The 11,206-nt window shown below is 50.1% G+C and overlaps 1 protein-coding gene across 1 annotated transcript in view; it reads right to left on the reverse strand.

Moving 5' to 3' along the window:
* Col4a1 (Collagen type IV alpha 1) overlaps positions 1-8,178 on the reverse strand; it is a 55,928-nt gene extending 47,750 nt beyond the window's left edge. The window contains exons 1-2 of the mRNA XM_077648935.1: positions 7,831-8,178; positions 7,460-7,520 (exon numbers count right to left, since the gene is read on the reverse strand). Coding sequence (XP_077505061.1) covers positions 7,460-7,520; positions 7,831-7,856 — 87 coding nt within the window. The 5' untranslated portion in view covers positions 7,857-8,178. The remainder of the gene's footprint in view (positions 1-7,459; positions 7,521-7,830) is intronic.
* Positions 8,179-11,206: the final 3,028 nt, after the last annotated feature.

Here is an 11,206-nt window from a genome sequence, read left to right on the forward strand (position 1 = left end):
TGCGAACGCCGTGCACCAATCAAATTAGGGACCGAATTCTGAAAGCTGTTCACGCGTCAGGATGGTGCGTGATTGAGCGGCACCTTTTGCTATCATGCGCCAGGCTGCCCCGGTGGCTGAGGACGTGGGAAGCGTCAGCCAGCTAGGAATCATTTTTATACGTGCATTTCATCGAATTGCGAGACTGAACATACTTTCCCACACAGCTTGACCAGTCGCAACTCCGCAACCAAGCAGCGGAAGCGGTTGCATTCAAGAGGGCCGAACGGGCCATCCTTAAGGCTCACGAATATTGCAGGCCACCAGCTTTGTGACGGCCGCGGTGCTGTTGTCGACTACAGGAACCTATTTCGTGCGGTGGTACTCTCTCGATGACTAGCACTGTACCTGACTTTGGACGGGACTAATATCAGGCGCACGCGGCCCTGCGTGTTCCTAGCAATAGTTCCGCCGGAATCCCGCCTTGCTGCCCATACACGCCTATCACGGCCACGCAATGACTCAACCATACATAATGGCTCGCATCAAGGATTATCTAGTTCAGTATTCGGTGACCACGACTGTATACAATCATATCGCCTTTATGTAAAACATGTCAAAGCATTGAGTATTCGGCGAACTGTCGCCGAAAGAGGCGGAGTCTCTCGTCTATCCTACGTGCCGGCTTAGCTGCGACCCGTTTTAAAGCGATGAAAGTGGCCGTGTCAACAGCGCTTTTAAAAGTGCGCACTCGAGGATTAAGAAACGTGAGGCGACATTACATTGGCTTCGCCTTTGATATCACGAACCCTTCTTACTGCAGCCTTTTCTCCTCGCCTCTTCACATATAGAGACATGAAAGATGAAGCAGAAACAATGAAAAGAATAAAAGTGAGACACACGCACGAGAGCGCCCTCATGAAGACCGTAGAAGGAAAAAGAATGAAATCAGTACTTTGGTGGCTGCGAAATGCATGCTATTTACCAATCACGTAACATACGCATTGGGGCTCCGACGGCTCGTTGTTCGCATCTTCCGTGCTTTGCCCCAGCAAGAACTGCGTTGCATGCTTGTCTTCCCGTGGTTGCGCACAAGCAAAAGGAAGTTGGGAGGTGACCCCGTAGAAAAGACAATCAAAACAACAGATGCCGGCGATGAGGCGAGCATCGTCGAGAGAGCCAGGCACGCCAGCAAGCGGACGCTTCGGATGCGGACCGAGACAGCCGACGCACAACAAAGGAGCCCCCGAAACTGGAAATGCCATCGTAATTGCCCCAGCCGAGTCACGCGAAGAACTACATGTTGGCTTATCAAACTCACGACAGCGAGTCTCATCTCGTGAAAGTGTTCGGCACAAAAAGAACTATAGCCCAGATGTGCCGCTCATGCAAAACGGAAAATAAAAAGGACAGGAAAGACGAAAATGACTGGCTACAAATCACTCGAGTACAACAGGCGAGGCAAATGAAGAGCTACAACGAAGAGCCGAAAAAGAAGCGCCAAACGGGAGGCGGCCCCAAAGTGCATGTTTTCAAGAAAAAAAAAGGCAAAAAAGAGGGCCATGCCCACATGGAACCGGATACGTCATTATATGTTCCGGAGGTAGGCAGGCCGAAGGCGAGAATTCTGCCGACAAAGGTAGTTCCGAGAATGGCCACAAGGTGCCCCCAGGCGCCGCCGCTCCTGTCGTTCGCTATCCACAATTGAGCTCCCAGGACGGCAAAAAACATTAAAAAAAGAACGCAATAAGACCATCGGGAGGCGTCTCGGGGCAAGGTCTGCGGGCAGCGACTGCCAGACACCCTTTTGCTTTTTGGTGTCTACCTCCGCGGCGCGCACAGGTTTCGGCCGCCGGCGGAGGACCTTTAAGGGCAGAAAAGGGAAGGCGGCGGCTGAGTCCAGAAGAGCGACTGAGCAAACACGAGTCGGCATGCGTGGAGGACGAACAACGAAGGCGACAGAGGGCGCTTTAAACGGGGCCGGTCAGGCGAGTGTCGCGGCGGTGGCGCGTTAAGAGCACGTCAGGTTGGGCGAGACCTGCCCGAGGCTTTTGTGCGGGACCACGGTCGCGCGAGCACGGAACCGAAGGAGCTCGCGCACCGGCCACTCCGGAATGTCGGCGCTGGCCGCATTGCGAGAGTGCGAAGAATGACCCTCGCAGCCTTCTGCAGAGCGACAAAGGGATACCGCGGGCGCGTGACCTCAGAGGGCAAGGGCAACAAACGGGAGCGACGGGCTCGAAGGGAAAACTCCGTCCCCTCTGATGGCGGTGCGCCCGAAGAGAGAGTGTTCATTCCTCGAGAGGTCACCAACGCGAAGCGCACAGGGTGTCGATTAAGGTCTGAAAAACTCCAGTGTTTTTACGAGTTGGCAAGAGACTACTCTAAGAGGAGGCCGGCCATACTTTTTTTTTTCTGCGCTCCAAAAGCAGTTGTTCCCATTTAGGTAGGAGTTAATCGCTCATTGGGAGAACATTGTTCGATCACACAGTGTAGGGTAAGCTGCTCTCTGGCCAACGAAGACTCAAGAAGTGTAAAACGGTAGCCCGCTGGACGTGTTGGTGTATCACAATGGACAGATGAAACCAGCGCAAAAAAGACACGAGCACATGCGAAGGTTTCACCTAGCACCTTACTGTCTACATCTTACCTTGTGCTCGTGTCCTCTGAGGCTGGTTTGATCTGTCGACGCAAGAAATGTGTTCGAATGTTCCACATCGTCGGTCGAGCCTGGAGCTGCACGCAGCACGTGCCCAAGTTGCCTTTGTGCGCACATCTCGCCCAAGTTGTCCGGCGGGCATGCGCTTCCCTATTTAGGTGCGATACACTCGGAGGCTGCGGGGCAAAAATAGCCATACCCTCTGATAATCGTTGCGCCGCCCGCATGGGCTCGCAGTCCCGAATGGAAGCCGCAACTCGAGGGCGGGCGCCGCGAATGCTGGCCGGGGATCACTGCAACGAATGCTCGGCCCTTCGACCCAGCGTCTCAAGCTGAGCCTGCGTCTAGATTCGCGCATCGGCGGCCTTTCGGGGGTCGGAGCGTGTCGCCAGCGGCATACTCCAAACAAAGGCGCACGCTGAGGCCTCGTCCCGCTCCAAATAAAACAGCAAGCCCAAGAGACGGGGGCCCGAGGATGCCCCGCTGAAAGAAGTTCAATTTTAGCGCCGCCTCGTCAGGCTGCTTCCGGGGTGGGGGAGGCTAGCGGGCGCCATCACCACTGCGCCGACGACGTGGGCCACACGACTCCGCTCGCCGACAGCGCACCAGTTCAGCCGAGCACCTGGGTTCGCAGGGACTCGGGACGCGACTATTTCCAGCTGAACAAGCCTAAAGCGAGTTAGACCCAGTGGTCATGGGCCACGCGTTTTCAGGAGACCTTAAGTGCGAATTTCGATCACGACTGTACACGCTGGAGTGCAACCTGCATCAGATGCCACTAGAAACAATAGCCCTGCTGCAGACCTTTGCGTTTACGAAATGCGAAAAATAGGGAGAACGCGCGTCGATAGCAACGGCGGTCGCGAGAGCTGGTTGCAACTAGAGATCGCATGCAATTACCGCTACCGTCGGCACGAGTGTGTTGGCCTAACCTCCGGCGCATGCCGTTAGGTACTAAGTCAGCCCGGTCAAGCCGAGCAAGACAGACGACTCCCATCACAATGAATAACCTCAGAACTAACAGATTAGCGTTTCTACAAAGATTATCCGGATGACGTCACCACTTGCGCTGAGAGATGATAGTACACGCCTTACTCCTCCGCACCCCATCCCCCTTCAGTTCCTTCAACCTCGAAATCGCGCCACAGAGTAAACGAGTTTTTATGTTGTCTCTCGATGTATCGACACGGTATGAGGAGCTTGGGAAAAAAAAAGAAAAGGGAGAAGAAACGGGATAAGAGCGGCCAATGTAGAAACAATCCCTCGCACTGCTGCCCAGGAGACAAGTCTGACCACCATTTGTTCTTTAGCTTTCCTTATGAGATGCTGGGTGCGGGGCGCTACACGATGCTGGGTGCGGGGCGCTACACGTTTTTCGACACGTCTGGCCTTCAAGTATACGATGCGCTTCCCAATGGAAGGAACCAAGGACTAGAGGGGATCTAAGCACGTTGGAATCTGAACGTAGCGCAAAAAGAAAGAAAGGGAGAAATAAATAAATAAATAAAGAAAGAAAGAAAGAAAGAAAGAAAGAAAGAAAGAAAGAAAGAAAGAAAGAAAGAAACAAAGAAAGAAAGAAAGAAGCGACAAATAGTCCCACAAACGGGCCCGTTCCGGCAAGCCTCTCTCGAGCACCTTCCGGCCGTTTCGAAGGAGGCCTGCCGGAGCAGCACGGTTCCCTCCCTGAACCCTATGTCCAGATGCGCAGGAATACCGGCCGGCGACACAAGGCTGGTCCAGTGTGAACTTCGTTTGCACCACTTCCGCGCCCTGGAGTGGGATCACACGGGTCGACCACGACGGACGCAGCTGGGATGGCGAAGTGCGCCTGCTCTGGAAGCCCATCGCCAGGGCCACCCCAGCCCGTAGTGTGCGGCAATTGCGGGAAATCGCACCTGTGCTTTTTTAAATGCAAACGGTAATCGGTAGGAAAATTCGTTCTCTAAAGCAGAAAATTAGCCCGCAACACCGACAACCAACTCGAGTGCTTTTCAAGTCGAAAGACAGATTCGAGCCAATAAGCAATTCTTTAAGGGCTTTCGAGTTGGCCTTAAGCGGAAGTACAGGTTTTAACTTTCTAATTGCTTGTTGGGCGAAGTTACTGCCGCTGTTTCATCCTCGCGGATATGACGACTGCCTTATGTCGCTGTTACATTAGAACACACGCCTCGCGACGACTCGAAGAACATTTGCCATTACAAAACCACCTGAACGCCGAGGTGGTTGCCGCTCGCGCTATGATAGTATAGGCGTGAAGAGGTCAAACTAGACATGAAAGCACGCAACAAACGAACAAGCATTCCAGCCCGAAAGTGTGTTAACTTGTGTTTGCGTTGAGTGGTGCTCTTGTGGTGACGGTGATGATGATATTGTGGCCTGACCCTTTGCAGCAGGCGTTCAAGCACTTGTGCCCAAGCCGGCCAAGAAACTAGTCATGCCACCTGGTGTCGAAAAATTAAACGAGTGTGTTTGGCATCTGCTTACGAGCGTGGTGTGTATTTTTATACGTAACTAATCATTGTAAGAAATTAAAATTCAGTGTATCTCTTTGTGTAGCAAGCCTACGATTCGGAGAATTCTCGGAATACAACTTTACCCTGCAATGGCGAGGATGCTTCCCTACCATGTGAAAACGTCCTAAAAAAAGTGTTTCGGAAGTCTGCAGTTTGCATTGTGTGGTGCACTCTTTCTGTATGGTGTTCATGCTTAGCTTATAGTACCAGCAATACCACATACCGCGAGAAGTTAACACAGTTAAAGACAAAAAAAAAAGAACGCTTAAATCGAGATCTAGCCCCTTCCCTGGAAATAACTGCCCTCAGTTGGAGGCTGTGAAGAACGTGGAATAAGACATCAGTAAAAACTGGCTTTTTAGAGACACTTCAACGGAAATTTAGCATTGTTCCGCTTACCAAGGGGTCGGTGGCTTGCAAGAGAAATGTGGCTGTCGCTCCTCCAGATTTGATAAACAGAATTAAGGCACGTTTCGGCTGCCTTATATGAACTGAAAATAATAGCCTCATTGCAACAATGACTGTAGTCTTCATGTTCCCATAACATGCAGTGCCAGCAGTTTCGTGGCATTACGAAAGCTGAGCGTCGTTCATTACTGACATTATTATTATTATTATTTTTTTGGGGGGGGACGGAAGGGGGGGGGTGTGCTTGTAGTCAAATGTCATTTGGTGTTCTTGGTTAAAAATAATACGGTAATACGAGAAAATTCGCGGCTCTAGATAGATTATTCATATTTTCTCGGCAGTGAAATGCTCGGGAAATGAAGTTATCTTAATGAGTCAAACAAGCCATGCTATAGTTACCGTTTTCTTACATGAGTCCATCTCCCTAAGATGCGCCGTCTGCTGGCTTGGAGATTCACACAAATTATAGGTACAAATGTTTTACGTGATTTTTCTTATGAGTGTATGTTTAGTTAATAAATATAGCACATGACCATTATTAGTAGGATCGAACAACTGAAGTCATTACTACTATTAACAGTCACGTGTTAACTCCGTAACTTGAAGTGAAGCGCTCACGGAGCGACACCATTTTGACGTGGTAGCGGATTGTGAATAGCGAATTTGTTCCCCCTGTCATAATCAAGCAAGGCAATTCATATTTATTTGCACGAAATGCCAGTGTTACTCACGACAAAAATAACAAGGAATTTTGGAATTGCTTGCATTCGAATTTACGAGCAGTGATAGCTGTGAAGTACATCAAATTCATGTGTTATTCTTGCAATTGTTACGACGATGCCACTAAAACGTCTGTATGTGCCCTCATATACCATTAGCAGTATTCCTTATGGTAGTGCTATTTCGTTTGTGTTCCGTGATTCACGACGAGATCACCCCCTCAGCCCCAGCTGTTGCAAGTTGCAACTAAATTCTCGCAGATCCCTCAAACACATATCTCGTGTTTAGGCAGTGTAATGGACGGATAATGTTTTACGTAAGCTCGATAACTTTCTAAATGCGGCAGCTTTGTAAGCAGTGTGCCTTTCAAAGCTGAAGTAGAACGCATCTATACTCATGTATTCTTCTTAGAGAAAAATGGTAGAAGCCTGAGTAAGCGGCGAGTCATATTTATGTGTGCAAAAAGAAAACAATTTCTACATGAGCGGTAAAAGAAATGAAAAATGATACATGACGCACCTGTGCTGTGTTATACGGACACACCTCCAGCCATTGCGCCGATGATCACTGAGTGAGCTATGATCATCAGTAGATAGGTCATAAACTCGTAAACCTGATTCGCCAGCACCAGAATACGGAGCAGTAATGCTGAACAGTAGAGTACCTGCAGGACAAGTAAAGCCCAGCCGACAAAGATCGGGAAGGTCCCAGGAAGCGCAATAGTTTGCGGTGTGCTTCGTCAGCTATTCGGAAGCCATTCGGAAGGCCAGCAGTGTCAACATTTCGGTCCGAAGTCTTAATGCAAACGGTACGGGAAGAGAACGAGGTACCACGGACGGAAGCGAGTGCGAAGCCCGAGGCGCGGTGGGAGAGGGCAAAACATGGCTGAGGAGGCGTCTTGCCCTTTCCTTCGCGCCTAGGCCCACAGCCTCCTGGAGCAAGCGCGCGATCAGCAGCGACCGGAAGCGGCTGGCCTACCCGGCGTGTAGCAGACAGCACACGTGCGCTCGACGGCAGAGTTTACATGAGAAGAAAGCGATTCGCTTTCCTAGGTCCCTGCTTCTTGCGGTTTGCGTCCTGCGATATTAACGCACTGCGAATCGCAAATAATAATAAATTGATTTCAATGGCCGAGGCTTGAACGCGAAACGAATACTGAATTGCGTCAAAGGCAACTTACCGGATAATTAGAAGACGCTGCGCTATAGAAGCACAGGGCGAAGGATGCTAGCAGCAGCAATCTGGCAGAGAGGAAACAAAGAAGAGGAATATTTTAAATAAATATCCTGTGCGAAGAGAAGCCGTTCTTGCTCAGACACTTTAAGTGCTGCTTTTACGCTACCCTTCCCAAGTCTATCATTTATCCAGTTCCCGAAGTACTACATTTATGAATAAAATAGAACATGTAAGGGTTGTAATAGTTGCAGTCGAGCGCGATAGCCTAAGCAACATGGGCCTCTGATGGGCGTCCGACAACTTTCAGCTGGCTTAAGCGAAACCAGCCGCCGCAAATCACGGCGCGGAGCATCGCGCAGGAGAAGCCGGACTCACCTTCGGGCCAGACCCAGGGCCTCCATCTCTGCTGCCCTTGGCGACGCGTCTTCTGAGGCTCCTCAGCACCGCGGGGCCGGCATGGTCAGTCGCTGTGACACTCCTCTGGCCTGTCTCGAGCCGCTCAGTGAGGATCACTGCACGGCGTCCCCCTCTCGGGCTTCTCCCGCTCACTGCCCGGTGGCCTTTGTGTTCTTTTGTGTGCTTGTGAGAGCGTGGCCGAAGTAGCGCCGCTGCCGTCCGCCCAAGCGCGCCGAGTGCGTGTGTGGCGTGAGCGAACCGCAAAGTGTGGCTGCTGCTGCGTGCGGCGCGCCCGGCCCTTCGCTGGCGGTCGGCGAAGCCTCACTAGTCCTGTTGGGGGCCCCGAGCCAAGAACTCGCCTTGGCCTCTGAGGAGGAGGAGCGAGCATCATCTTCCGGGGCGGGATGGGGGCGCCCCACGTGACCCGCGCAAGGCGGAGGAATAAAGTAGTCCGGCAGGGAGACCCCCCTCTCTGCTCTCGCCCAGGGGTGGGGGGTCCCTTGCCTGTGCGCGCGTTCTGGTGTCCCCCTCTCCTGAAGAGCTGCCGCCGTGTCACATGGCTTCGACTTTAACACCAATAACCCATCGTACGCGTTGATACTCGAGTGGTGGCTCTTTCCCAATTGTTAAGTATAAGCACGAATCCTGCGAAATCGTGGTGTACGCAAAAGCATTAGAGGAAACGATACATAATAACGTACAGAAAACGAATAATGTGAGGTGCTGCGCTTAAGGCATACCCCAGTTCATGTTATCATTCAGTTAAATAAAATTCCTACTGATGCCGATCATAAGCCCGCAGGCCGACAGAAAATTTTGATGCGGGCAGTTTTTCGTTAATGAAGGCGCAGCTCAAAATACGGCAGCTATGCGCTCGCACGGGGAGAGAATTCGAATAAAGTGCTGATTTGCACCATCAGCATCAGCACCATCCACTTGCGCCATCAGCTTTCGTGGGATTCCTAAATAGCACAACAACATCGCGTTTTAGGGATCAGGAGATGACTTGGTAGTCCAGTCGCTTGTAGGATAAATACAAGCCTTGCTTCCTATAGATGAAATAGTGCCCGCGGAAAACTCGTGCCAAGAACTTGCACGATTCCCTTCTGCAAATGCAGTTGGCTTTCTGTACGCAGCGTGAGAACCGGTTAATTGAGAATCGTTAAAGCTGGCCCATATTTTTCGGGTGAGAGGTAGTAAGCGGAGAGACTGAGAAACAAAATTTGAAGGGGTGGAATCATATCACGACACGGCCATGGGAAGCTTTGCCGCAAGTACTCAGTGCGTAATTAGGCACGGTACCATGGGCATAACAAAGAAGACCATGAAGCCACACATTAAATAAATTGTTAAAGAAACTCAATAAAAGTGTCACATCCACATACGAACGCAGTAAATTTATGTGAAATTCGTTCTACACTATGACAAGCAGCAGGTACTTGTTAGAAAAAAAAAACGACTGGCTCAAAACCTCCCATCAAGTTCGCTATGACTACGCAGGGTGTTTCACCTAAGAGTTTACACAATTTTTAAAAATAGGCATAGCATTGTCAGCGGTGAAGTACATCAGATTACAGCTATATCAGGCTGGTTAACTAATATTTAATAGATAACTTTTTAACTATTACCGTTGGGCTCCTTATTTATTGAGAGGCCCACCGTAACATCCATATCAGTTTTTAGAATTTCGAAAGCGCGGTTACCCTCGGTGCTGTGGGCCAACAAATTTTGCCTGCATCGCGCCAAAATACATGCGCCTTGAGAAGCTTGCAGGCAAAGCAACCTCTCCAGTGCACCAACTCATCGAAATAGCCAAAATTTGTTGGGCCACAGCGCCGAGGGTAATTGTGTTTTCAAAATTCTAAAAACTGATATAGACATTACTTACGGTGGGCAACACGTCTCTTAACAATTAAGCAGCCTAAAGAAAATTGTTAAAAAGTTAACTAATCGATATTATTTAAACAGCCTGCTAGTTAGCACGCCTTAGCTGTATTCTGATGCAATTCACCGCTGACAATGCTGTGCCGAAAAAAATTGCTCTTATAATTTAAAAGCCTATTTTAAAAAAATTGCGTAAAATCTTAGGTGAAACACCCTGTATGTAGCATTGCTCTGCAGGTGTCAGCGGCTGACGGCCAGTTACCTAAAAACATAGCCATCATTTTAGATACGAGATTACCAACCAACCACCATTATCAGGTCGTCGTCTCTGAAGAGAGCTTGTGCTTTCTGAGCAGCTAAACGCTTTGCGGATGAACCTGGACACAAATCTGCAGTGCGATACGTGCTCATTGAAGCGTTGGACAGTGGCTAGTCTTCGCCTAAAAAGCGATTAGTAAATGGCTCACAAAAGGTTGCCACAATGTGGACAACAGCAAAAGCCACGGCATTCCGAGCCGTACGCAAGGCACTGATGGCTGTGTTTATTTCGTAAAATCGTTAGTTGCGGTTTGGTGACAATGTGGGCAGAAATCGTAAGTGTACAGGAGCCAGGATGCCCCAGCATACGACGTTTTCAAACACTTGCGAATCAAAACAGGAGCAATACAAAGGGTAGCTTCCGTTACACGCTGCTTTGTTAGATACGCCAGGCTGCGCAAATAAACAGTCGTCGGGCAGGAACTCTTCTTGCAGACCTCTTTTTCTGAATCGGCGCTGTCTGCCCATTTCCTTCTCCTGCAGTATTTCGGGCCTTGTTTAACTCCAACCATACAACTCGGCAATCGGCTAAGGCAAGCTTGTAGTAACAAGTTTCCTAAAAGCTTAACCTTTTGCACTCTCCTTCTTTGTCTGCTTTAAAAATACTGCATTGGGCGCCAGGTTTGTGGATGATAGAGGAGAAGAAAAGACTGTCTATTTGTCTTCGGCATTGTTGTAACTCTGGCCGTCCTTTCATCGCCGTGATCTACGAGCGGGCGAACGCGGGCCTGGATGCACTGCAGACCACTGCGCGCCGGCATCCTGCCGCGGCCGCTGTTGCCAAAATGGGCGACCGCCCCGCGCAACCGAGGTGAGGCGCCTGAGCAATGTTTAGAGCACGAGAAACGGCGGACTGCTGCTGCGTGCAGTATTCTATAGACTAGACTAAACAGTTTGGATGCGAGCGACAACGTAGGCGCAGCCATGATATGGGCATTTTGCGGCGCATTTTTATAATGGCATGGCGCTCGACGATGCGACTGAGCTGCTCTTTTTTCTCGCCGCTGACGAGTTATCTTATTGGCATGCGGTTATAATCGGCAAGAAAAAAGTTCTCCCCATTGCGACCACGGGGTTTAACTACAAAGGAAAGAATGACGGTCACAGACTCTGAAGAAACACAACCAACCAACCAACCAACCAACCAACCAAC

Source organism: Amblyomma americanum, chromosome 1 (assembly GCF_052857255.1).
Source record: "Amblyomma americanum isolate KBUSLIRL-KWMA chromosome 1, ASM5285725v1, whole genome shotgun sequence".
Lineage (NCBI taxonomy): Eukaryota > Metazoa > Arthropoda > Arachnida > Ixodida > Ixodidae > Amblyomma > Amblyomma americanum.